Raw genomic sequence first — 26,272 nt, forward strand, 5'->3', positions numbered from 1 at the left:
CTTTCTCGGGGATATACCCTCGAAGCATCACCGGCATGAGCCGCTGAATCCATATATGATAGTCGTGACTCTTGAGCCCGGTGACTTTTCCCGTCGAAAGATTAACTCCCTTACTCATATTCGAGCAATAACCATCAGGGAACATCACGACGTATTTGAGCCACCTGAATGCCTCCTTCTTTTGGATGGAATCAAGGCAGAAGTTGGCATGCGGCTTGAACCAATTCTTTTGACGGCCAATAGGACGCTTCATGTGTAATTTTTCCCTATCACAAAGGATCTCAACATCGACTCTAGCCTCATTATCCTTTGACTTCCCGGGAATGTTCAGGCATGTGTGAAAGACGGACTCCGCGACATTCTTTACAGTGTGCATCACATCGATGTTATGGGGAAGTTCGAGGTCCTTGTAATACTCGAGCTTCGTTAAGGCCGCCTCGTGAGTCCAGTTGTGCGTTACACCATATCCCTCAAATTGATGGCCAGTTGGCGTCGCTGCCGGCACGAGAGCACGTAGCTCGGCTTCAACAAGTGTACCATCAAACTTCGGCACTTCTTTTTTTTTCATGCACAACTTTGCCCTTCTTGAAGTTCTTTTTGTCTTCTCTAAACGGATGCCTCCTTTTGAGGAACTGTCGATTCGTGTCAAACGCAACATACTTGCGACCCTTCTGTAGCCAAAGGAACTCAAGCCGATGCCTGCACACTGGGCATGGCCACTTACCAGCTGTACACCATCCGCATGTTAGGGCGTACCCGGGCATGTCATGCATGGTATACTGCAACCAAACTCTCATGTAGAAGTTTGTCTTCGATGCTCGATCGTACGTCAATGTCCCGTGGTGCCAAGAGTGGTTCAAATCTTCCACAATCGGCTGCATGTAGACACTCAAATTCTTCCCCGGGTAATGAGGGCCTGGAATGATCAGCGACAGAAACATGGTCTTCCTCGTCATTAGGACTCCGGGAGGGAGATTGAGCGGAATAACAAACACGGGCCAGCAACTGTAATTGGCATTGGACATACCATATGGATTGAAGCCATCTGTTGCTATCGCAATTCTGACATTCCAAGCCTCGGCTGCCTTAAGGCGGTGTTTTGTATCGAAGTTCTTCCATGCCGTACCATCGGATGGATGTCCCATCTTCAACTTCTTGTTTTCGTCCACGAATCTCTTCCCATACTTGTGCCACGTCATCTGTTTGGCTGTCTCCTCGTGCATGTAAAGCCGCTGGATTCTTTTTATGAATGGGAGATATCGAAGAATCGACTTTGCGGTGCTTGACTGCCTCACCTGACCATCCTTTCCCGTTACCTATTCATACCTAGACTGCTTACAGATGGGACAGTACTTCTCCTCCGCATACTGTCTCTAAAATAGAACGCACTCTTTCAGACAACAGTCTATCTTTTGATAATCCATGTTGAGGTCCTTCATCATTCTCCTCGTCGCGTGCAGGCTTTGAGGCAGACAATGATCTTTGGGCAACATGTTACCAGTTTATTTCAGACTTGCTTCAAAGCCCTCACGGGTGGTGTTGTACCGGGTCTTGTCGGCTAGACATTGGGAGATGGCATCGAGCTGAGAAATCGCGGCGCCCTCGTACAGAGGCTTCTTAGCCGCGGCAATCATACCATAGAAGGCCTTCGCGGTTGGCTCTGGTTCCTCCGGTTCTGGAGGTTCCTCCGGTTCTGGCGGCGCCTCCGGTTCTGGAGGTGGCGAATCCGGGACATCGGCATGGACGAGATCATCTAGAAAGTCTCTAATTCCATCGTACTCATTGCCATTGAGCCGCTGCCGCATCACCTCACCTCTGTCACGTTCGCGCTCATCAAAGTCGACTTCCGGGACGTACCCATGCATATACCCATATTGTAGAAGGTGTTTATACATTTCATCCTTTCCACGACGGAGACGCTTCACGCAGCGAACACAAGGGCAAAGTGCCCGAACCAGCCCCTTTGTACCACGCGCTAACTCATTCACTAGAAAATGGGTCTTCCTTGTCCACTCATCAGTTTTCTCTGTCGCACTAACACGCTCATTGTACATCCATCCATTATCAGCCATCCTCTGCTTTATTGGGAGCCAAACCACAGACATAGCATTTATATCAAATAGAAAATTAAATGCATCATATTTTTATTTATTTTACCGGGCGAAACGCATGCATCAACCTACATCTCTACTAGGTGGGCTCCTAGCAGCCGCCGGATCCGTAGTTGGCTACGTTCTCCATGCTCTACCCCGGTCCAAGTCAGGATTTCGGCAGCACCTCCCCGCTGCTCTCCCGATACACGTCTTGGCAAAAAGCCGAGAGGATGTGCATCCGGAGAACAACGGGGAGGCGCCGCCGAAATCCTGACTCGAACCGGAGTAGAACATGGAAAACGTAGACAACTACGCATCCGCCGACTGTCCCGTAAATGCCGCAAGCGTTACGGTTCAAAATATGCGGACCACTAATGCATATTTATCCGCGTAACGCTCGCGGACGGGAAGTGACACCTAGGTTACGCAACTGGACTTGGAAAATGAATCTAGTGACATAAGAAAATGCGGAGAAGGGGAGGCGATGTTTTAGCTCACCCTCGGCGGACGGAGAGAATCACGGACACGGCGGTCACGACGGAGCGGTCACGAGGTCGGCGGTCACGACGGCACCTATTTCCATTCATTAAAAAACAAATTATTTCACATTTCACATTTCCTATTTGTATTTCTATTTCACATTTTCTATTTCACATTTTCACATTTTCTATTTTCACCTTTCACAAACATTTCACATTTCACATTTCCTATTTGTATTTCTATTTCACATTTTCTATTTCACATTTTCACATTTTCTATTTTCACCTTTCACAAACATTTCACATTTCACATTTCACAAACTATTTCCATTCTATTTGTATTTCTAAATAGCATACAATACTACAAATAAAAGTTAAAAAAATGAAAAAAAAACTTACCATAGGAGAGGCAGGGGCGGGGTCGGGGAGGCTGGGGGGGCGGGGAGGCCGGAGGCGGCGTGAGGCGGCGGCGGAGGAAGGGGCGGCGCATGCAGGGGAAGTCGGGGGAGGCGCGAGGCGGCGGCGGAGGAGGCAGCGGCGGCGCGAGCAGGGCGGCGGCGGAGGCGAAGGTCGGCGGCGGGAGGCAGAGACCGTGGGGAGGAGGCGGCCGGGGAGGAGGGGCAGCGGGCGGCCGACGGCGGGGCGGCCGGCGACGGGAGGGGCGGGCGGCGCAGAGGCTGGCGGCGCGGGCGGCGCAGAGGCTGGTGGCGGCGCGGGGCGAATTGGGCCGTTTAGGGTTGGGAGCTGGTCTGGCTCGACCAGCTCCCATGTAACGGTGCGGTGCGGGGCCCATATGCCGACGGCCGGCTATATGCCGAGGGTGGCCGTCGGCATAGAGTTTTTTTTATTTTTTTTATTTTTTTTATTTTTTTTCTCTTATTTTTCTCTTATTTTTTTGGAATACAAAATTGACCAAATTTATTAGGAACGGGGTGAATACAATAGTTTATCAAAAGTTATACACCTCAAATTTAGAAGCTACATAAACTTATGAACGAATGCATCTTAGATATTGAATTCCATGTGTTTGTACCAAATTGCTACCACCACTACACAAGGTACAACTGAATGTAGATAAAAGAAACATCTATCATCAGGTGTTGTCAAGGGTTAAGCATAGATCCGATGCTCGATTTCCGACGAAACACTAGTTCTGTTGACCGCGCGGTCTACCCCTTTGACTGCATCCCATCGGGGGTCCCCCGGTGGGCATATGCCTCCATTTGAGCTTGGTTATGTCATAGGTACATGTGGAAACAAGGATCATCCCATATGATATCAAGTTTCTCTCCGGTTCACGTACGAGGGAGTTCCCCCCTGTACATGCAGAATCTGCCTAAGTGTAGGAACCCCCTGTCCGAGAAGCCGGACACACCTGGGGGGTAGACTTGGATATAAAACCATCTAAAATCACTTTTGTGCATTCCATGTGGACACACACAAGTTTTGGGGCCATTCCCTAGATCTGGTGCTCGATTTCCGATGAAACCCTAGTTCTGTTGACCGCGCGGTCTACCCCTTTGACTGCATCCCATCGGGGGTCCCCCGGTGGGCATATGCCTCCATTTGAGCTTGGTTAGGTCATAGGTACATGTGGAAACAAGGATCATCCCATATGATCTCAAGTTTCTCTCCGGTTCAACTCCGAGGGAGTTCCCCCCTATACATGCAGAATCTGCCTAAGTGTAGGACCCCCTGTCCGAGAAGCCGGACACACCTGGGGGGGGGGTAGCCTTGGATATAAAACCATCTCAAATCACTTTTGTGCATTCCATGTGGACACACACAAGTTTTGGGGCCATTTCCCTACATCCGATGCTCGATTTCCGACGAAACCCTAGTTCTGTTGACCGCGCGGTCTACCCCTTTGACTGCATCCCATCGGGGGTCCCCCGGTGGGCATATGCCTCCATTTGAGCTTGGTTAGGTCATAGGTACATGTGGAAACAAGGATCATCCCATATGATCTCAAGTTTCTCTCCGGTTCAACTCCGAGGGAGTTCCCCCCTATACATGCAGAATCTGCCTAAGTGTAGGAACCCCCTGTCCGAGAAGACGGACACACCTGGGGGGTAAGCTTGGATATAAAACCATATCAAATCACTTTTGTGCATTCCATTTGGACACACACAAGTTTTGGGGCCATTCCCTAGATCTGATGCTCGATTTCCGACGAAACCCTAGTTCTGTTGACCGCGCGGTCTACCCCTTTGACTGCATCCCATCGGGGGTCCCCCGGTGGGCATATGCCTCCATTTGAGCTTGGTTAGGTCATAGGTACATGTGGAAACAAGGATCATCCCATATGATATCAAGTTTATCTCCGGTTCAACTCCGAGGGAGTTCCCCCCTATACATGCAGAATCTGCCTAAGTGTAGGAACCCCCTGTCCGAGAAGCCGGACACACCTGGGGGGTAGCCTTGGATATAAAACCATCTCAAATCACTTTTGTGCATTCCATGTGGACACACACAAGTTTTGGGGCCATTCCCTACATCCGATGCTCGATTTCCGATGAAACCCTAGTTCTGTTGACCGCGCGGTCTACCCCTTTGACTGCATCCCATCGGGGTCTCCGGTGGGCATATGCCTCCATTTGAGCTTGGTTAGGTCATAGGTACATGTGGAAACAAGGATCATCCCATATGATATCAAGTTTATCTCCGGTTCAACTCTGAGGGAGTTCCCCCTATACATGCAGAATCTGCCTAAGTGTAGGAACCCCCTGTCCGAGAAGCCGGACACACCTGGGGGGTAGCCTTGGATATAAAACCATCTAAAATCACATTTGTGCATTCCATGTGGACACACACAAGTTTTGGGGCCATTCCCCACATCCGATGCTCGATTTCCGATGAAACCCTAGTTCTGTTGACCGCGCGGTCTACCCCTTTGACTGCATCCCATCGGGGGTCCCCCGGTGGGCATATGCCTCCATTTGAGCTTGGTTATATCATAGGTACATGTGGAAACAAGGATCATCCCATATGATATCAAGTTTATCTCCGGTTCAACTCCGAGGGAGTTCCCCCCTATACATGCAGAATCTGCCTAAGTGTAGGAACCCCCTGTCCGAGAAGGCGGACACACCTGGGGGGTAGCCTTGGATATAAAACCATCTAAAATCACTTTTGTGCATTACATGTGGACACACACAAGTTTTGGGGCCATTTCCCTAGATCCGATGCTCGATTTCCGACGAAACCCTAGTTCTGTTGACCGCGCGGTCTACCCCTTTGACTGCATCCCATCGGGGGTCCCCCGGTGGGCATATGCCTCCATTTGAGCTTGGTTAGGTCATAGGTACATGTGGAAACAAGGATCATCCCATATGATCTCAAGTTTCTCTCCGGTTCAACTCCGAGGGAGTTCCCCTATACATGCAGACCGCTAAGTGTAGGAACCCCCTGTCCGAGAAGCCGGACACACCTGGGGGGGGGGGTATCCTTGGATATAAAACCATCTAAAATCACTTTTGTGCATTCCATGTGGACACACACAAGTTTTGGGGCCATTTCCCTAGATCCGATGCTCGATTTCCGACGAAACCCTAGTTCTGTTGACCGCGCGGTCTACCCCTTTGACTGCATCCCATCGGGGCTCCCCCGGTGGGCATATGCCTCCATTTGAGCTTGGTTAGGTCATAGGTACATGTGGAAACAAGGATCATCCCATATGATCTCAAGTTTCTCTCCGGTTCAACTCCGAGGGAGTTCCCCCTATACATGCAGAATCTGCCTAAGTGTAGGAACCCCCTGTCCGAGAAGCCGGACACACCTGGGGGGTAGCCTTGGATATAAAACCATCTCAAATCACTTTTGTGCATTCCATGTGGACACACACAAGTTTTGGGGCCATTTCCCTACATCCGATGCTCGATTTCCGACGAAACCCTAGTTAAGATGACCGCGCGGACTACCCCTTTGACTGCATCCCATCGGGGCTCCCCCGGTGGGCATATGCCTCCATTTGAGCTTGGTTAGGTCATAGGTACATGTGGAAACAAGGATCATCCCATATGATCTCAAGTTTCTCTCCGGTTCAACTCCGAGGGAGTTCCCCCCTATACATGCAGAATCTGCCTAAGTGTAGGAACCCCCTGTCCGAGAAGCCGGACACACCTGGGGGGTAGCCTTGGATATAAAACCATCTCAAATCACTTTTGTGCATTCCATGTGGACACACACAAGTTTTGGGGCCATTTCCCTAGATCCGATGCTCGATTTCCGACGAAACCCTAGTTCTGTTGACCGCGCGGTCTACCCCTTTGACTGCATCCCATCGGGGGTCCCCCGGTGGGCATATGCCTCCATTTGAGCTTGGTTAGGTCATAGGTACATGTGGAAACAAGGATCATCCCATATGATCTCAAGTTTCTCTCCGGTTCAACTCCGAGGGAGTTCCCCCCTATACATGCGGGAATGCCTAAGTGTAGGAACCCCCTGTCCGAGAAGCCGGACACACCTGGGGGGTAGCCTTGGATATAAAACCATCTCAAATCACTTTTGTGCATTCCATGTGGACACACACAAGTTTTGGGGCCATTTCCCTACATCCGATGCTCGATTTCCGACGAAACCCTAGTTCTGTTGACCGCGCGGTCTACCCCTTTGACTGCATCCCATCGGGGCTCCCCCGGTGGGCATATGCCTCCATTTGAGCTTGGTTAGGTCATAGGTACATGTGGAAACAAGGATCATCCCATATGATCTCAAGTTTCTCTCCGGTTCAACTCCGAGGGAGTTCCCCCCTATACATGCAGAATCTGCCTAAGTGTAGGAATCCTGCCCTTTTTTCCCGCCCACCCTTTCCCGCTGCTTCTCTCCCGCCCTTTTTTCCCGCCATGATTTCCCGCCAAGTTTTCCCGCCCACCCTTTCCCGCTCATTCTCTCCCGCCAAGTTTTCCCGCCCACCCTTTCCCGCCTATTTTCTCCCGCCAAGTTTTCCCGCCGTTTCAGCCCCTCGTCGGCCTATATATAGCCATGTCTTCTCCACTAACAGCACCAGCAACATTTCTCCCCTCATCACTTCTCTCATCCAACAGCACCACAAAATCCTCTGAGTTGAGCTGCCGCTGAGATGGCTCCTCGTCGTCGTAGCAACACGGGCTTCATCGGCGTTCGCCGGCGGCCTACGGGGCATTTCGCGGCTGAAATCACCGCCGGTGGAACGCGTGTGTGGCTCGGCACCTTCTACACGAAGGAGGCTGATGCCCGCGCATACGACGTTGCGGCTTGGAGGTTTGGCCGGCCGCGCCACGAAATGAACTTCCCGGAGGTCAGGTCTCTGACGGAAGCTCAGAGTCTCTCTACTGAGCCGCTACTTCGCTCACAGGGTGAAGCGCGGCGGTACAGGGCTGGCCAGCGGCGGATTGATACCACCGAGGCGGACGAGCAGTTCATGGCACAGTGGCGCAGAGACCATCCCGGAGACGTCGAGGCAATGCGCGCATTCTGGAAGGACAAGCAGGCGTACAGGAGAGAGAGGAGGGCGGGAAAGCGGCAGAGGAAGGTCGAGGTTGAAGCAGAGTACGCCAAAGGAGAGGCGTCGACATGGGGGGAGAATGATGAACGGTGGTCGTGGAACCTCACAACCACCGCTTCAGAGGACACCCCCAGCGAGGATGAAGATTTCGACTTCTCTGATTAATATGTGTATGTGTCGAGTCCGTGTGTCTTTAAGTGTTTTGGTTCCTGTGTGGGTTTAGTTTCTTTAAGTGTTTTGGTTCCTGTGTGTGGGTGTAGTTCTTTAAGTGTTTCGGTTCGTGTGTGGGTCTAGTACTTTAAGCGCTTTGGTATGTGTGTGGGTCTAGTTATTTAAGTGTTTTGTATCGTGTGTGGGTCTTAAGTTCTTAAATGTATCACTTTTCTCTCCAGTTCACCTCCGAGGGAGTTCCCCCTATACATCCAGAATCTGCCTAAGTGTAGGAACCCCCTGTCCGAGAAGCCGGACACACCTTGGGGGGTATCCTTGGATATCAAACCATCTCAAATCACTTTTGTGCATGCCATGTGGGCACACACAAGTTTTCCAGCGATTCCGACGCTCCGGTGGTCTGTAACTTGGAAAACCCTGGGACGGGGACCCCACAGATCTACCCCTATAGCTATCTCCGTGCGAGGGTTTACCAGTGGACTTTTTTATTTTGTTTGCTTTGTTTAGGACATATGTACATTGAAACTATAGGTTGGGCATACTTTACCATAAAATAGGCTCTGTTTGAGCCATGACGGGGGTTTCTACATACAGATCCTGGATTTTACCAAGTGGTAGCCCATTATGCGGAAATCGTCAACGCCGGGTACATCCAAGGTTAGCCAAACCTTACATCACACGTGTACATATATGTTAGGGGCAGATGCAAGTTTTCCAACAATTCTGACCCTCCGGTGATCTGTATCTTGGAAAACCCTAGGGCGGGACCCCGCAGATCTACCCCTAGGGTTAGGGTTAGGGTTATAGTTAGGGTTAGCAATGTATGTGGAAACCCTAGTGTTAGGGTTAGAGTTAGGGTTAGAGTTAGCGTTAGCAATGTATGTGGAAACCCTAGGGTTAGGGTTAGGGCTAGAGTTAGGGTTAGGGTTAGGGTTAGAGTTAGGGTTAGGGTTAAAGTTAGGAATGTATGCCATCTATGAATTCTTAAAAAATAGAACCATTTTTTACATAATTCATACTAGTAAATAAATAATAGAAACATAATATAAAGTAATATGAGAGAGAGAAAATAAAAATAAAATAAAAAACCCTATATGCCGAGGGTGGCCGTCGGCATAGGGGGGCCATGCCCTATGCCGAGGGTAGCCCTCGGCGTCTGGCTGACGCCGTGAGAGGGCGGTGACGGTGCGGGAGCGAGGGGAGGTGATGGAGACCTCTACGCCGAGGGCCTGGTAGACGCCGAGAGCAGCCCTCGGCGTAGCCACCTCTACGCCGACGGCATCGGTACGCCGACGGTCGTCCTCCGGAGGTGCCCTGGCGAGGCCGTACGCCGACGGCCCCGATAAAAAGCCGTCGGCGTACGTGGTGGCCGTCGGCGTCTAGCTCCATTCCTGTAGTGATATGATATGGCATTATTGTATCATGATATGATATCAGTATCATCTCTATTTCGTAATTTGTTCGTGAGTGTTGTATTTACCAGCTAGCAAAAACTGACTATGCCAATTGTACGCTGGCGTACTGAAACCCTTGCCAGTTTCTAGCCATGGATTTATCGAGGGACTACCACATTCTGGTGGCGAATTTTTTTTAAATAATACACTTTTTAATATTAATTCCAGAAATAATATTCGTTTTTGGCTTATTTCAGAAATAATACACCGTCGGGGTCCGCTAACCCGAGTTTACAAAATCGGGGTCGGCGAACCCGAATTAGCAGAGTCGGGGCAGTGGAACCCGATTTCTAGAAGAGCTCTGCTGCGGCGTGACAATAAAATATAACTCGGGGTAGTGGAACCCGATTTCAATTAATCGGGGTAGGTAAACCCGATTTTAGCTAATCGGGCCAGGTGAACCCGATTGCAATAAATCGGGATTGTTCAACCCGAGCACCAATTTTTCCCGCCTTTTTGCGTTCACACAGTTTCCCGCCCGCCCTTGCCGCCACTCCTTCCCGGCACCCTTCCCGCCAATCGTTGCCGGCACCATCTCCCGCCAGTTTTTCCCGCCACCATCTCCCGCGCTGGTGTCGAAATTTAGCCTATAAAAGCAGGCAGCGCTACTCTGGATTGCACAAGTTCTTGTATCTCTATCTTTGTGCTGTTTGCTCACTGTTAGCCATCATGAGTGTGCCGTGCTCTGACCCGGAGTTTAGGCCGGTGAAGGCGAAGGCTGCAAGTTTGCCCCCGGGTGTGACTGCGGAGCGGTGTTGGTGCGGCCGTCTTGCTAAGGTTAAGCAGGTGGAGGATTTCTCCGACTGGTTCGGGATGAAATTTTTCATGTGTGCGAGCTATGAGCATGATCCACCCCGTAGTTCAGCTTCGTCCTCCACCAGGCCGCCGGTATGTTTGGACATAATTTTATGTTGACATTAATTTATTTATGAATGTGATTTAATGTTATTATTTGTGTTGCAGTCTCCCCCGCCCCTATGCAAATGGTTTCACTGGATAGACACGGAGCAGCCGGATTGGGCGCGTCAGGAGGTTGAGGAGAAACACCGGCGTGCGTGGGCAACGTTCTTTGAGGAGGAGCGTTGGGAAAAGGTTCGTGCTAATGAAAAAGCAGAGCGAGAGAGACAGATACAGAAACTTAGGGCGGAACAAGCTCGTAATCGCGAGGTGAATCAGAAGAGGATGGATGATGAGGCTGCACGTAGGTTTGCAGAGGAAGAGGTGCGCAGGGAGGCTCGTGAAGCAGAAAGGAAGAGACTAAGGGAAAGAGCTGCTGAGGCGCAAGCGGCAGAAGAACGCGGCGACAAGTCTGGAAAATGGCCACGGTGGACGCAGGGAAAGTAGTGTGATGTGTCGTACTAGCCATATCTGCAGAAAGATATCAAAAATTGTTGCATTGTTCAAAGATGATACAAATTAAACCATTGATCACAAAGTTTACAAATTAAAGCATAGTTCATACAAAATTCAAATTAAAACGTAGTTCAGAAATATTACAAATTGTACCATTGTTCAGACTAATATGGTTCACACGTACTACAACTTAAGCATAGTTTATAAATATTACAAATTTTCTACTGTCTCCCTCTAGTTCTTCCCCTCCCACGCCTTCCTCGGTTGCCTCGCCTTCCTCGGTTAGCCGCCGCCGCTGCAGGCTCTTTGGGTAGAAAGTGGGACATAGGGGGTCCCTGTGTCCAAATTGGTTGCAGAGAAAACATTGCCTAGTTGGACCACCCGCTTCTGCTTCATCCATATCATTTCTAATGCGCCTTGTCTCCCGTCGACCTCTATTTGTACGCAATAACCTTGGGTCAGGGATGTACCGCCTTTCATTTGGTATCACCGTAGTAAAATTTCCCACAACTCTGTATCCGACCATCTCGCCGGTCCAGGTGTGCAGCACAGCCTCTTTCGCGTAATATGGAGAGACGAAAGAGATTGAGTCCAGCCCTAGTTGTCTGGTAGCTGCCAGCACATGGGAGCATGGAAGGTGAAGCAACCTCGGTTTGTTGCATGTGCAGCCACACGATGGCCATTCTTCATTTCCAATTCTGACCTCATGTGTTCTCACCGCATTCACACAACCAAACTTGTCGGTTGGTAAGCGCACCTCAAACCTCCTTTCCTGATTACCGATGGCCAGAACAGTGTGTGACATACCCTTCTCCATCTTGACATCCATATATTCCATAATGGCCTTACAGTAAGGAGTGTTTGGATTCTCAAGCATATGCTTCAAAGCCAACTCCCGTCTCTCTTTGAAATAATTCATAGTGCCATATAAAATACCCTCCACAAGGGCTGTCAGCGGCAATGCCCTATTTCCCCTAAGCACGAAGTTGTATGACTCAGCTAGGTTGGTAGTCATCACACCATACCTAGCTCCATGTGTGTCATGCAGCAAAGACCACCTTTCTAATGGCTCGTGCTCTATCCACTCTGCAAAAATTTTAATCCGTCGTCCAGGCCTCCTTCTAGTATTGGGTGGGTCAAATCCAGGCAGGTCACATAGCCCAATAGGATGCGGCTCGGGGCCCTCTGGAACTGTGTACCACTGTGCCACAGGCTGCTGCATGAGCTGCTACTAATGCAGCTCGGGCGGCTAACATCCCGCACATGGTCCTTAGTGAACTCATCCAGCTTGCCGCGGAGAAAAGTGTACTTGCATTCTTGATTACGCTTGCACAACTTCTTGAACAGATTCATAAGACCCTTGCTCCTAAAGCTGCGAGAAGAAATTAGCCCCCGGGTGGCGCATGCACCACCTACTCGCATATCCTGCCATGGCGTCTCTTCATCAGGTCCGGCTTCTACCAGAGTCTTGATAGCCGCAAGTATACCTGCATGCTCGTCATGTAGCACGCACACATTTTCGCGATCTTTCACTATCGATTTTTTAACTGCACGAAGAACCATAACCAGCTAGCGGTGTTCTCGCTCTCAACAAATGCAAATGCGAGAGGCACACATCGATTGTTGCCATCCACTCCAATTGCTGTCGAATCTGTCCCTTGTACCTCCCGGTTAGAAAAGTTCCATCTACACACATCACCGGACGACGGTGCATGAAAGCCTCGATGCATATGCTGAATGCGAAAAACACCACTGTGCGAGAACACGACATTAGGGAACTCAGGTATCACAAAGTCTTGTATGTCCACATGGGTGCCCGGATTCCGGTCCTTCAATGTCTGCAGGAGACGGACGACACCGTCATAAGCATCATAGAAGGTCCCGAATCTGTTCTCCGATCTTGCCGTCTGTTTAGCCCTCCATGCCTTGCCATATTCAATTACATACTTATATTGAAGGTGAACTCTTCTCTGGATGGCTTTAACCCCCATTGCTGTATTCTCTACAATCTCCTTGTAGAACAGGCGAGCAATAAGAGTGGATGTAAGGTTTCGGTGATCCTTCAACATACTCTTAAGGACACATGTGTGCGGCACGAAATCGCTCACCACCCATGTTGTGTCATACTTCGGACAGTACCCATGCACCCTTGATGGACATCTAGCATCGCTGCAGACCACTGTCAAGAATTTCTGACTTGAAACGGTGGTTCTGAATACCCTTTGCGTGTTCATTGCCCACTGAGTGATTGCTTCCTGCAGATGTCTCTTGTCAGCATATCTAGCACCAAGCGAGATGGTGTTCATGCTGTACTCCCAGGCAGAATCGTGCCGATCATCGACTATCATTGCCTCCGACAAATCATGGTTCCAAGAAGAGGGGATCGGATCCGCCTCTTCGTTATCATCTGAAGTATCGGATCCACCGGATTCATCTGAGTCAACCTCATTGTCCACTCCATCCTCGTCTTCCTCGTCCATCATGTTCTGCATCTCTTCTTCTTCTTCGTCCACGCTTTCAAGCTCAACAGTATCGTCATGACCACCTGCATGGCTACTCTGCCGGATTGGAAAGCTGCTGCCGCCCGACATCGAACTTTGACTGCTCGCCTGGATGGAACGCACCCTCGCCTTCTTGGAAATTCACCACCTTCGCCTCGGGAAGCATTAAGGCGATGGGGTGAGTTCCCCTGCGCTGCACGCTTCCAACCGGTGCACCCACCGAGAGGTCCGCTCAATCGGCTTCAACCGCCGGAAAATGCAGATGCGGAGCTGCTCCACAAAGCATGCACACCAACAGTGTATGCTTCGGGATTAAGCCCGAAATTCACGGTCAACCACTCCTTCAACTGACTAACTCGCCATGTTTTTGGGTTTGTCAGATGCAACTCCTCGTACTGAAACTCGCTCAGATCAGCTCCCATCGGAGTTGTTCGGACCGTGCCATGACCGAAGTAAACAACGAATTTTAATCTATCTGACATATCTGCTCACCTATAAAAATTACATACTCGTCAAAAAAATCTAGCACCTACACTCTAAAATAAATAAAAATCTAGCACCTGCACTCCTAAATAAATACTTTCTACCTGAAGCTAACGAACGTAACATGCATTATGATTACACCATCTAATATCAGGGATTAGGGTTTACCCTTGAAGCGTGCCAAACACCTCCGTCAGCAGCTCAGCTCCTCCACCCATAGCAGCTGCACCACCACGCAGCAATAGCAGCACCACCTCCACCAGCTCCACCACCACCAACAGCTCCACCAACACCAACAACACCTCCACCAAAACGCCTCAAAAACTAACCCATCTATAGATCAGCTAATTCTACAGCATTTGGTGGTGAAACTACAACGAATGGCTGGATAAATCGCTCACAAACGAGGAAAAATGGTGCTGGACTGAGAGCTAACGAGAGAGAGAGAGAGACAGAGAGCAGCAAGCTGGAGGAGGAAGAAGATGGTCGAGCAGCGCTGCGTGCGAATTTTATCTGCCGCGCTTCGGGGTCAGTGCGCCCGAACCGCGCGACTCGGGGTCGCCCCACCCGAAATTGCCGCATCGGGATTCCTCTCCCCGACACAGTCTGCCCCTGGCCAGGGGACAGGCCGACACGGGCCTTCGGTGGCCGACAGCCACGCTTCGGGGACGAGCAACCCGAATTTGGCCTGACACGGCAGATTCGCCTCGTCTCGGTCTAGCCGACCCCGATTTTGTAAATTCGGGTTAGCGGACCCCGACGGTGTATTATTTCTGTAATAAGCCAAAAACGAATATTATTTCTGGAATTAATATTAAAAAGTGTATTATTTAAAAAAAAATTCGCCATTCTGGTGTACATTGCATCCTTGTGGTCGTTGACAAGTACTCCATATTTCGGATAGGAGCGGGGGCGAGCGGCACATAGACGCGGAAGAATGCTAGAAATCGATTCGACGGCATAACTACGAGTTTTCGATGGAAATAAGGGGACGCACGGTCGGATGGATCACGCCCGCGGTCCGACCATGCAGCATACTTTTTGCCTCGCGGATTAAATCTCTGTTAATTATTTGGCCACAGCACCCTGGATGTACACTGACAACACATGCAAATAAGAAGCGAAAAAACGCGGAGACGCATCCTTTTCTTTTTTACGTATAAAGCGAAAAGATAGCCTGAAAGAGTGCATGTTGATCGGGGCACGTTTTCGTGAAATTATTATTATTTTCATTTTTTATATTGATCCTAATAAGAACCTTAGTAAAGTGTTTATCTGCCACAACGCACTCAAGGTGTCACTAATTAATCTTGAAGAAGTTCACTTCAGGAATTGAGATGGAAATGGGAAAATATGAATGGTGCGGATTAAGTGTTGAACAGTGTAAAAAAAGTAAAGAGCATCAAAATAAAGAATATGAATATTGCTTGGAGTTTACTGCAGACGAAAGTTTAGACGCATAGAGATACGGTTCATGATGATAATAAATATACCAAGTGGTATCCAAGTAGGCGAGAAACCCTATGATAGTCAAGACTTCTCTTGGTAGGTTCTTTTGACTCCAATGATCCTTTTGCTTGTTACCACAACCCATGGTCGACACAACAATTAAGGTTGTGAGACCAAGTCAAGGTTTTAAACTTAACGGTTGCTCGTACTTCTCGAATTGTACTAGCTCCTGTTTGATATTGGTCGTCTCACTTGGGGTCGTCGATTCACAAGAAGACATGCTCATATCTATGAGATCGCATGATCATGTTGTTTGGGTTTTTAAATTAGACAACAAGCATTAGTCATACATAACAATATTTCTTACATACAATAATTACAACGATAATCACAACTAGATGAAAATAAGATAGACACGTCACATCTCACCAATTCTCTACATCTTTCATGAATTTGACGCTTTATTCGCACATGAGAGGAGAATAGAACAATGATATAATCATAATGTAAACACAATTCATCTCGATATAACCGTAACAAACCACAACAAGAAAAAATATCAAATTCAATACAAACCAAAGTGCGAATAGAATCTTAAACCATCATCTTATAAGTGTGAATCTGTCTCTCTCTCTCTCAAGTACAAGGGAATTATGGATGGGTGAATGATCCGAGGTTGGAGATCTTGGAGAGGATCGATGGAATTCTTCTCCTTCAGATCTCTTCTTCCTCTATTCTCGAATGTTTTGTGGCAGCTGTATTTGTCTTATGTCAATGCCTCATTTACGACAAGTGCTTGTATTGACCTGGAGAAGACGGTGGCATGTGGTACGGGCAGGCTGTACGGCAAGTTGTACCCGTACTGATGCTCGTTAATGCGCTACTGGAGGCTTCGATTCATAAAGTCATCAATTAGAGAATTCCTTGGTTTATCCAATAATCTCAAATTGGCCTTGGATCCTTACAAAAGTGTCCAGCACCTGAAAGTCACATTATAAAACAAGATTTCATTGTTTTCCGATATTGGTGTTAGTTGGACGATGAAAATGAAAGAAACCAATAAAAATCCTCGGTAAAAAGTGTCATTATTTGGAGCTATCAACATCCCCAATCTTAGTTGTTACTCACTTCCGAGTGACAAAGTGATAAAAATAATAACAAAAAATAAAACTTGAATAGAATAACTCACAAGTCGGATGTGATATCCTATTACATCTTCACAAATCTTGCAACCTTAAAAATGATCATAAAATATTTGAATGGTTGCACCAGCTCGCTTTCTAAGAACGTGTAGCTTGCTAGCAAATAAATCTTAGCACCAAAAGCAAGTGCCAAAAAATTTGTTAGGCTTGCGAATCAGATCGCTTAACGCCTCTCTTTTAGTGAGAGTAATTTTTTAGCAAGGGATGCTTTGTCAAATTAAGAGTGCTCAAGTAATTTCGAAGGAGATATAGCATTAGAGTAGCTCATTAACACCCACTTCAAAAAGTGTGACTCTATAACACCTAATCTTTTCCTTGCTTTTGTAGAACTTCAATCCTTTGGTAGTGAGATGATGCTAAGATTTAGTTAGTTTAATAGAGATTGCGTAGGCATTGTTCATAGGTGAATCCAACGTTCAACTACGATGTGGTCCGCCGTAGCCATATCATGATGTTAAGGTACCATGTCATGAAGTTTGATCCAGATGTTTTCAGTTTCTCTTTCTCTAGGAATACATTGAATTTGAACGTGGATGCATGTAGTGTGGGCCATTGATCTGCAACGACATTTGCAAAGATTTTTTTAAAATTTTAGACTATGTTCATGATATTTAGTTCAAGTTAAAATTAATTAATAATGCCATTAAACTTAACATTCCTCATAGTTATTTAACATGATACACGATCCAAATTCACTACACCTAACCTAATAATCACGTGAGATGTAGTTTTAATGGTGAACATCAACATATCAAACATATCATTCATATGACTCATACTAGACTCATCACGCAAATTCATGCGTTGGCAATATTGGCTTACACACATTGTATGTAAACTTAGAACCTATCAGACCCGATCATCATGTGATGCTTCAGAACAACGATCTTTTACAACATTGCACACTTAGGAAGAACACATTTATCTTGGTATTAGTGTGAGTGATCATCTTATAGTTCTACCGTCAGTACTAAGCAAAATAATATGCATAAAAAGACAAACATCACATGCAATTTAATACTACCTCTATCCATAAATAGATGCTAAAAAATTAGTGTATAGATACATTCAAATTTAAATAAATCTTTAGCATATATTTATGGACAGAGTAAGTATGTTATATAGTATAGCCTTTCTTGCACGTGCAGGTAGAGGAGAGTAGCGGCGAGGTGAGTGGCGCGGGACAGGGAAGAAATTGGAGGCCCTCGACCAGGTCCAGTATCTTTAGGAGACTCCTAAAATATTTGGTACTATCAGGGATTCAGGGCTATAGGAGTTCGGCTGTAAACTGCATATCACGTGCAACACATCAGATACGAAATCATTACAGGAGTCAAAATTTCGGCCATTAGGCCACAGCAAATGCAAAGAAGCAAATACAAGCCCTCATTTCCAAGCCTTCCGGCCCCTAAACTGCTTTCCCGAGTGCTTCGCTTTAGTTTTCTTCTCTTGGCGAGAGCGTGCCGCCTTTGCTCTCTTTGCTGCCAGAGGCATCTTCTTCTGGTGTTGTTTCTGCTTATTGCTTGAGCCACCAGTCTATCAGACAGTGAAAATAACATGATCAGGCAGGGAATAAAAGATAATACGGAGTACATAGAAATCCCACAAAGATTTTAAGGCAGTGTATCTGGAAAGGTATGAGATTGGGTTACCTTCTTCTGTTTAATAGCTGCTCTTGCCTGGTATTTTCCTCTATCCTCTCTTCCAGCTTTCACCATCCCTAATCTTTCCTCTTTTGACATCTTTCTTTTGATGTACGCCTGCATAAACAATTTAGGTAGGTTACGTGTCTGTGACTTCGTGTGTATGGTGGGTGGGATGGGGAATTTGGGGTGAGAGGACACCTCAAGCTGCGATGGATCGACGCGCTTCATGCTAAGCTGATCTGAGGATGGAAGCTTGAAGGTTGCTGATCTTGTGTCGCCCTTACTTAGTCCATGTTGAACCAAAGCCTGCCTTGCATCTTGCTTCGCCTGAAACTCAAACACTTTCAGTAAAATGTTCATCTAAAAGCAATTTTAGTCTTGGACAAAAATAAATTCTCTAAAATGTATAGAAGTTCACACAGCTTCAACCACAAGTCTGAGTCACAATGCATAAGAGATACCCTCCCTCCGTCCCACAAAAGATGTCTCAACCATCTTTGCCTAAATTTAGATGTATCTATACACTATCGCATCTACATACATCTAAATTTAGGTATAGTTAAGACATCTTTTGTGGGACGGAGTAGAAAATTGAAGGTCTGAATTATCTGAAATTTGTATACCTTGCGCTCTCTGATGAGCTTAAAATCTTCATCGGAGAAAATTCTACCAGCTTCATCTGTTGAATCCATTGAAGTCTCGGCCTTCTTGGCTCCTGCTAACCTCTTCAGAGTTCGAAGGCTTGCATCGGCAGCATCAAGTTGTCCGATATAATCGCTTAACTTCCTCTTCTGCACTTTAGAACTGCTACTTTTTGACTTATCTTCCTCATCACTGTCCTCAGCCTGGTCAGAATCTTCATTCTCGGAATCATCATTGAGCTCCTCATCGTCATCCTCATCAGATACATCAGTACCACCATCCATGTCAGAGTCGTCTTCAATGTCATCCATATTATCATCACTATCATCCTCATCTACTTCTTCTGTATCATCTTGTTCCCCAGATACTTCCTCTTCCCCTTTATGATCTTCATGTGTTTCAAGTTTGTTTGAGGAAACCTTCAAACTTTGCTGGATGTCATTTGCACATGGCAACACTTCGTCGTCATCAGAATCAAAAGCATCAGACTCATCATCTGAACCTTCCAGTGAAATGTCTTCAGCTAGCAACTCAGCTCCAGGGACATCAGTAGCGATAGTGGTTTCGCCAAATGCTTTTGGCCGAGCTGTTGGATTAATAGGACGACCACGGTCTTTCTTGACTAACAACGAAGGACAGATCTGAATTCAGAATAAAAGAAGGTTTAGCTAAGTGAGATAAAAAACTAAATGCTAAAGCAGAATAGAATCTGCAAGAAGATAACTAACCTCCCTGAATAATGTGATAAGAGATCGAGCAGCAATTGAAACAGCCTTCTCGTGGGACTTTTTGTATAAAACAAGGTCTTGGAGCAGATCCTCATTCATCAGCTGCAGGTTCCAAGGGTATAATCAACTTAGGTAAGTAAAGGGGCCAAGATTATCTCCCCAGGCATCCTGGAACCTGGAAATACAAAGGATGCATGGTATGCAAGACTACATGCATGAAGGAACAGCACCAGTGAAACTTTACAAATTTAAGATCAACAATAATGGCAGACTAAATACCAAAAATGAACTACAGTCCTGTATAACCAAGTTTGTGCATACTCATTTAGTTACATGCTTAAAACCTGTAGTGACACAAGTATCATAATCTTTCAGTATGATGCTCAAGTCAACAACTAATCATTTCAGATTACTGACAAAAATGATCAATTATACTTGATGCTCCCTCAGCTGAAGGGTATGGGGTAGGAAACATATGCGACATGACCAGCATAATAAGTACGTCTAGTGCATTTAATGCAGCACCGAAAGTAACCAAGTAAGAGAACTGAAATTGAGATATCACAGAAGAGCAAATGAAATACCAATGGAATTCGCATGCAGATCTCCCTCACGACATTCAGACCAACAGCAATAGCCTAAAAGAAGCCGAGTATTAGGCATAAGCTCATGTTAGTCAGGAAAACACAACCATTTCAAGTGTTAAATAAGCATCATGCAAACCTCCGGACGGGAACGGTCGTGCACAAATTGATTTACAATCTGCTTGAACAGTGGCTCAACAGCATCAGGAGGCACCTGGAAATGCAACAAATTAATATCATTGTATTTCAAGAATCCAGAGATGAGAAATCATTAGTTACAAAATACAAGGTATAGCGTACAACCATCTCATGGCAAGCCTGTACTGCTGCAGCAAGTAGAGTTGTTACATCTCGTTGATGAGGCTGCATTGCAAAAAAGTAAAACAACGGCCGAATCAGCATAAACAGAACACTTTAGCTATTCAAAAGCTGATACGAGATTAACATAAGTAAAATAATGGCCGAATCAGCATAAACAGAACACTTTAGCTATTCAAAAGCTGATACGAGATTAACATACTCAAGTTTAATAGCATACCTGAACATATCTTTGAAGGTATGGATAGAAGTTCAACAAAACCAAGTGATGCAGACCAATAGTCCTTGATATGACCTTTAACATCGTCATCCTTACCTGCATGTGCAATATTTTTTCTTTTAAACTTGAACAATCGATGTTTACTCAAAACGTGGCAGGAACCTACTCTATGTAAGAGAATACAGCTTCATACTAAAGAACGAAAAGTTGATACGATGGTGAGCATATCAAGTCAGAACAAGCCGAGAAGATGGGAGAATGACAACTAAAGATCTTTAACCGTTTAGATGACATCTAGCTTACACTGAACGTCTAAAGAAACCAATTATAGTTTTTGGACAACCCTTGCAATAATTGGCTTCTTGAATGATTGATGTTTACTCAAAACGTGGCGGGAACCTGAGCTACGTAAGAGCATACAGCTCCATAATGAAGAACGAAATTTTGATACGATGATGAGCATATCAAGTCAGAACAAGCCAAGAAGATCTTTAACAGTTAGAAAACATCTAGCTTACACTGACCATCTAAAGAAGAAATTGTAGTTTTTTACAACACACTTGTAATAATTCGGCACTACACCCATGTAGAATGCATGTTCACAGTTTCACCACTTAATGAGATGAAGAACCCACCTTGCTGTGTACCAAATTTGATCTGACGACTGAGATCTAAGTCCTTATTCTACGGCTTTGAGGGTAGTTTATATTTGGGAAAATATAAAAAAGAGGGTAGTTTATATTCACATGTTGTAACCATACACACTTTGAAGTCAAACATTAGAGGGTGTGACCAATATTAAAAAAAAAAACAAATTGGTAATACTAGGATCATCATGAAATATACTTTCATAATGCCTACTTATTGGTATTTGAGTAACATAATTAAATGATGGGTTACGTATCACCTCCGAGACCTTGTCATTTGTCAACATCCTGGACTTGTATTTCAACATGGAGGGGTTACTAGATATGCACCCATCTAAAGCTTTAGCAACTGGTTAAATCTAATAACTAATGGTTGCCTTGAGAATAAAACGGGTTTCTTGAAAAAACTTGCTGCGAGAAGAATGCGGCCAACCTCAAATCGCTCATTGCATTTCTGTAGCCGGGAGAAGAGCTTCTCAGCAAAACCCTGTAAAGAGCCACCAAGAAGAGTTTCAGCATAACAGAAGGGTATCTCATCAACAGCAAGAAGTGCAGAAAGCACCTCGTTCTAACGTGATAACAGCATGAATAATTATGAGATTACTATACCTGGGGATCCTTTAAGTACGTGAGGGGTGAATAATAATTGGAGCCCGTCTCCTCAGTGGATTTACGCTGTTGCCTTTTCATACTACGCACTACGCGCTCCAATTTTGCCTTCTTTTTTTTCTTACTAGCAGAAGTGCCCTTGTGATTTGCCTGAGGAAACAAATCAAACGAAAGACTTAGTGCATCACAAGAGACAAATGAAAATCATAATATCAAAAGTACTATCAGTAGAGACCCAGTGCAGAAATATCCAAATCACCTTGTAAACATCCTCTTTACTAAGTATAATATTTGGGTTTATATTTGCTTCGTCTTCACTGCTTGATGCATCACTATCATCCTCTTGCTCACCATTTTCATACCCAAGGAGGAACGAGATAGCAGCTGTCATAATCCTACATGTAGTATACAATATTTTAGACAAGAACCAACCAACATAAAACACCTAGTTTTTCGTGGCAACATGTACCTCGACGAAGGATGGAAACAAGCATTGCATATAGCATTTGCGGTGCGGTCATCAAACCAGACCCTTCTACGGTGAAGATCACATAGGATAGTAAAAGCCCTCTTTGCTCTCGACTCTTCCTCACCCTGAGAAATAGGATAATAACTAGATGAGGTGGGAAAAGGGACTTTTAAGTGTATGCTTACCCACCAAATTATTACACCCGGCAATACTAGGCAAATCAAGTGTGAGATGTTGCAAACCTGTACTAATGTAAATAGGATGTTCTGCAGTTTACGATTCTTGGCCTCATCCTTGTGCTTCTGATTCATCCTTCTGATACTGTGTACAATATGTGAAAATGCAAGCTTTTTTACAGCTCGATCTCCAATGACTTGAAGCTCCATAAATAACTCCATTGTGTCTTCCAGATCAACGATCTGAACATGTTAATAAGATCACAAAATTAAATGGATAAGATGCCGAAATAAACAGAACCCTAAGGAGTGTTTCATTCACAGCAAAGACTAAACAAATAAGGCAAAACAAAAAAAAAACTTTCCATCCAGAAAAGAAGTTCTTCATGAAAAGATGGTTCGCTCCATTCACACTGCCCAGCTGAACAAGGATAACTATTACGATGAACCAGTATTTGGCACTACGGAAGACTACAAAACTTTGCTTATGACTATAGCCGATTTAACAGAGCCCGGCACATATATTTTACTCAAAGCTCAAACCCTGGTGAAGCAGCGATGTGATTTTGCATTTTCTAGTCCTCCATGACGAAACAAATAAAATCTGTAGAACAACCATTTCAACCCAGAGTCCTTCAAAATTTGGAAACAACAACCAGGACTTAGGAGTGTAATGGACTCATGGTGTAGTAACATTTCCTAATGTGATTGATATAACAGCAAATTTGGAAGAAAAAGGTTGAAACAAATATCCTCTCGGAACAATGCTGGTTACAGTTCAGGTCAAACTCTATAACTTCCCATGGGGCTCATGAAAATCATATCCTGGCTTCAGTCATTGTATTGCTGTAATATCAGTATGAATGGATCCATTAATAATGAAAATCCCATCAGTCTTCAATTTAATCCAACCAAAGGGTACACATCTTATGTGTGGATTGCAGAAAACAGACAAGGACATTGGACACAACAAACTGATATTTCAAATATACTAGCACGAATCTTCCCACTATATACTAGCGAAAATCTTCTAACATATCATAACCACATGAAACAGAGCCCGCAGCAATCAATTTGAACAATATGTCTGATACCAGTAGCTTACTATTCGTTTCAAGGTGACCAAACCAAACAAAAATGTATCCAGGGACCAACAATTTTAATCAAACAGGAGTCACCTTCCGGTTGACGAGCAGTATGAGCGCCTGCACGAGGTGCACGCGGAGGCCCGAGGGCAGCGCGCGCGCGTTGGTGTCGAGCAGGCCCCCAATCTGGTCGGGCAGATCGGCCAGGTCGTTGGGGTAGAAGGGGGCGACGTGGGCGAGGAAGAGCGCGAGGTCGCCCAGCTCCTTGGCCGTCTCCCCCCCGCCGCCCGAGGAGGACGCGGAGGAGGAGGAGAGCGCGGCCTGCTGCCGGAAGAGGAACACCGAGGACTCGAAGTGGCGGTGCAGCTGGCGGAGCTCCGTCTCGTACCCCTCCGGGTCGCGCTTCATCTTGCCCTGCAGCAGCGGGAGGCTCTGCCGCTCGCCCGCGCCGCCCGTGGCGGAGGCGGACGCCGCCTCCGGCGTGTAGGCTGGGGCGTGCTGCCGCATCGTGCCGCCGGAAATTTGGGTCTGCGCCGCCGGGGATGGTTTGCTCTAAAACCCTAGGACGGTCAGGGTGAGAAGTTTTTCCTCATTTTTTTCTCTGTCGAATAAATACTCTCAGAAGCCGTTGCAATGTGGGCCGATAAGTTTCAGTTTACGTAGCGGTTGCGTAAAGTTATTTTCCGCCACCGGTGTGCTTTTTTTTTTTTTTTTTTTGAGGGAATGCCTTCTGGCTCTTTATTGAATTTTTCGAGAAATAGTTACATCGTCTATTACAAAATGATGAGAAAAAAAAATCCACCCCCAACTAAAGTTTGCTTCCGAAATTAAACTTGTCTTGCGATCTAATGCGCCACCTTATTAGCATCCTAAGACAATGCTTAAACGAGATACCGCTCATAGTACTCGCCTTTCGAAAGCACTTAGCCAAGAGTGTTGAGTACATGCTCCGGATTTTAATTTTTCCATTGCACGCTTCGATCAGCACCAAGAAATCAGACTCGATGCAAACTGAAGACGTGCCCACCTGCTCCTTGGCTTCCGCAATAGCTAACCCTCCCTCCCCCCCCCCCCCCCCTCCCTCTCGGTGTTAATTAAAGAGACCAGAGGGAAGATGCCTTCCTTATATAGCAAAATGGTGTTTAGAAGAGACGGATAGACAATAAGATATAGCGAGCAAATCTATTTCTTCTTTTAGTGTCGTGAACCTTTGCATATCGATCAACTAGATTTCTCAGCCACACTTTTTGTGTGGCTTTGCCAAGTTAGCCTCGGCAAATACGACCAGTAAAGGCCATCCATTGTTTGTTCACAAAGCTGACAAGGAAACTACGGAGTACAATGCCATTGAGTCAGCAAACCCTAGCGATTTAAAAAAACAAAGCTTGAAATAAAAGCATCGTTGAACAATTAAAAATTTGAGGTGAATCCCTCTGGCCAAATGGAGGTCACCCATTGTTTTGCCTCTGCAGATTAAAATGAATCACAAATTATGAAATCATCAACTCTTATCCCTCCCCCATGTCCCTGTTTGTGCCACCACGAAATCGCACCCGCTCAACGAGGATGGAAAATGTCGCAACCCGGTGACCACTGAGAGTCATCACTAGAGTATAGAACCGGCATGCTTCATTGAAGATATGACACATCAATGTAAGAGTACTAGAGATTCAGCATTCCGTCACCCTAATATGATGAATCACAAATATCCACATTCCAAAAATAAGTACCTCGGAAATGCAGAGGCATAAAGTGTGGCAAAAGTTTGAAAAGATATCACTCTACTACATCTATGATTTGGATGTATCTGAGCATGTTTTGAGCATAGATACTACATATCATAATATGTGACAGCTAATATAAAACATAAGGAGTATACATGCGAAAAGTGCTTTTGGAACATGAGCATCAGTGCTCCTGCCAGCTGGAGTCGGTCTCAGCCGTTGCTTTTCCCATTCTGGCCATCGATTAACCGTATCCTTTTCTGTCAGAGACAGTTTCGCTAGTGTATAAGTTCATGTATATGACCAACATATCTGTATTTCCCACGGAGGTGCATTTATTGAGGTACCATGTGGAATGCAACTGTGCCCACAGCACAGAGGTAACGTGCCTCCAAATTCTTACAGCGTGTGATGGGTCGTGTAGTTGTCAATCCTAGGCCTGCAGCATCACAGCTCATAGGTGTCCCGTTGCACATCATCGCACACATCGTGTGGATATATGAACGCAACACGCGTCTCCTACGTATTAACGTATCCAGCTCCTTCCTCCTGTTCACTCTGGCTCACGACGTTTCCAACCGGGCGATTCAAACCTGATCGGTCTGCTGTTTGAGTCAGCGCACGGTAAGAATTTAGGTTGTAGTCTGGCCTACTAGGCTAGCGTGCATAGCGGCGTGATCCATTTAATCCCCGCTGGCCATTTCGGCCCGTTGATCGCAGACAAACAAATAAACTGAATGCAACTTAAATTTAA

The 26,272-nt window shown here is 46.1% G+C and overlaps 2 protein-coding genes across 2 annotated transcripts; one reads left to right on the forward strand and one right to left on the reverse strand.

The window, feature by feature from the left end:
* The first annotated feature begins 9,860 nt into the window (after positions 1–9,860).
* LOC127329415 (uncharacterized) lies at positions 9,861–11,033 on the forward strand. The gene is made up of 2 exons (XM_051355935.2): positions 9,861–10,570; positions 10,646–11,033. The coding sequence occupies exons 1-2, from the start codon at positions 10,352–10,354 to the stop codon at positions 11,024–11,026; spliced, it is 600 nt and encodes a 199-aa protein (XP_051211895.2). The 5' UTR covers positions 9,861–10,351; the 3' UTR covers positions 11,027–11,033.
* A 6,913-nt stretch (positions 11,034–17,946) lies between these two features.
* On the reverse strand, positions 17,947–24,379 carry LOC127336084 (uncharacterized). Its single transcript, XM_051362849.1, has 15 exons — positions 23,888–24,379; positions 22,776–22,952; positions 22,534–22,658; positions 22,324–22,459; positions 22,065–22,214; positions 21,889–21,942; positions 20,809–20,904; positions 20,574–20,633; positions 20,410–20,484; positions 20,271–20,324; positions 19,687–19,788; positions 18,940–19,599; positions 18,515–18,643; positions 18,323–18,430; positions 17,947–18,206 (listed from the first exon to the last, which is right to left on the reverse strand). Exons 1-15 carry the CDS (start codon positions 24,299–24,301, stop codon positions 18,057–18,059), a joined length of 2,490 nt encoding a protein of 829 aa, XP_051218809.1. The 5' UTR covers positions 24,302–24,379; the 3' UTR covers positions 17,947–18,056.
* Between the last annotated feature and the right edge of the window lie 1,893 nt (positions 24,380–26,272).

Source organism: Lolium perenne, chromosome 2, assembly GCF_019359855.2.
Source record: "Lolium perenne isolate Kyuss_39 chromosome 2, Kyuss_2.0, whole genome shotgun sequence".
In the NCBI taxonomy this organism is placed as follows: Eukaryota; Viridiplantae; Streptophyta; class Magnoliopsida; order Poales; family Poaceae; genus Lolium; species Lolium perenne.

Excerpts from the sequence above, each read along its gene's own strand:
- LOC127329415 (XM_051355935.2), top strand. The coding sequence starts at position 10,352 with ATGAGTGTGCCGTGCTCTGACCCGGAGTTTAGGCCGGTGAAGGCGAAG. Across the intron at positions 10,571-10,645 it reads CGTCCTCCACCAGGCCGCCG|TCTCCCCCGCCCCTATGCAA; the intron begins GTATGTTTGGAC and ends TTTGTGTTGCAG.
- LOC127336084 (XM_051362849.1), bottom strand. The coding sequence starts at position 24,301 with ATGCGGCAGCACGCCCCAGCCTACACGCCGGAGGCGGCGTCCGCCTCC. Across the intron at positions 22,953-23,887 it reads TACTGCTCGTCAACCGGAAG|ATCGTTGATCTGGAAGACAC; the intron begins GTGACTCCTGTT and ends TAACATGTTCAG. Across the intron at positions 22,659-22,775 it reads TCCTATTTACATTAGTACAG|GGTGAGGAAGAGTCGAGAGC; the intron begins GTTTGCAACATC and ends CCTATTTCTCAG.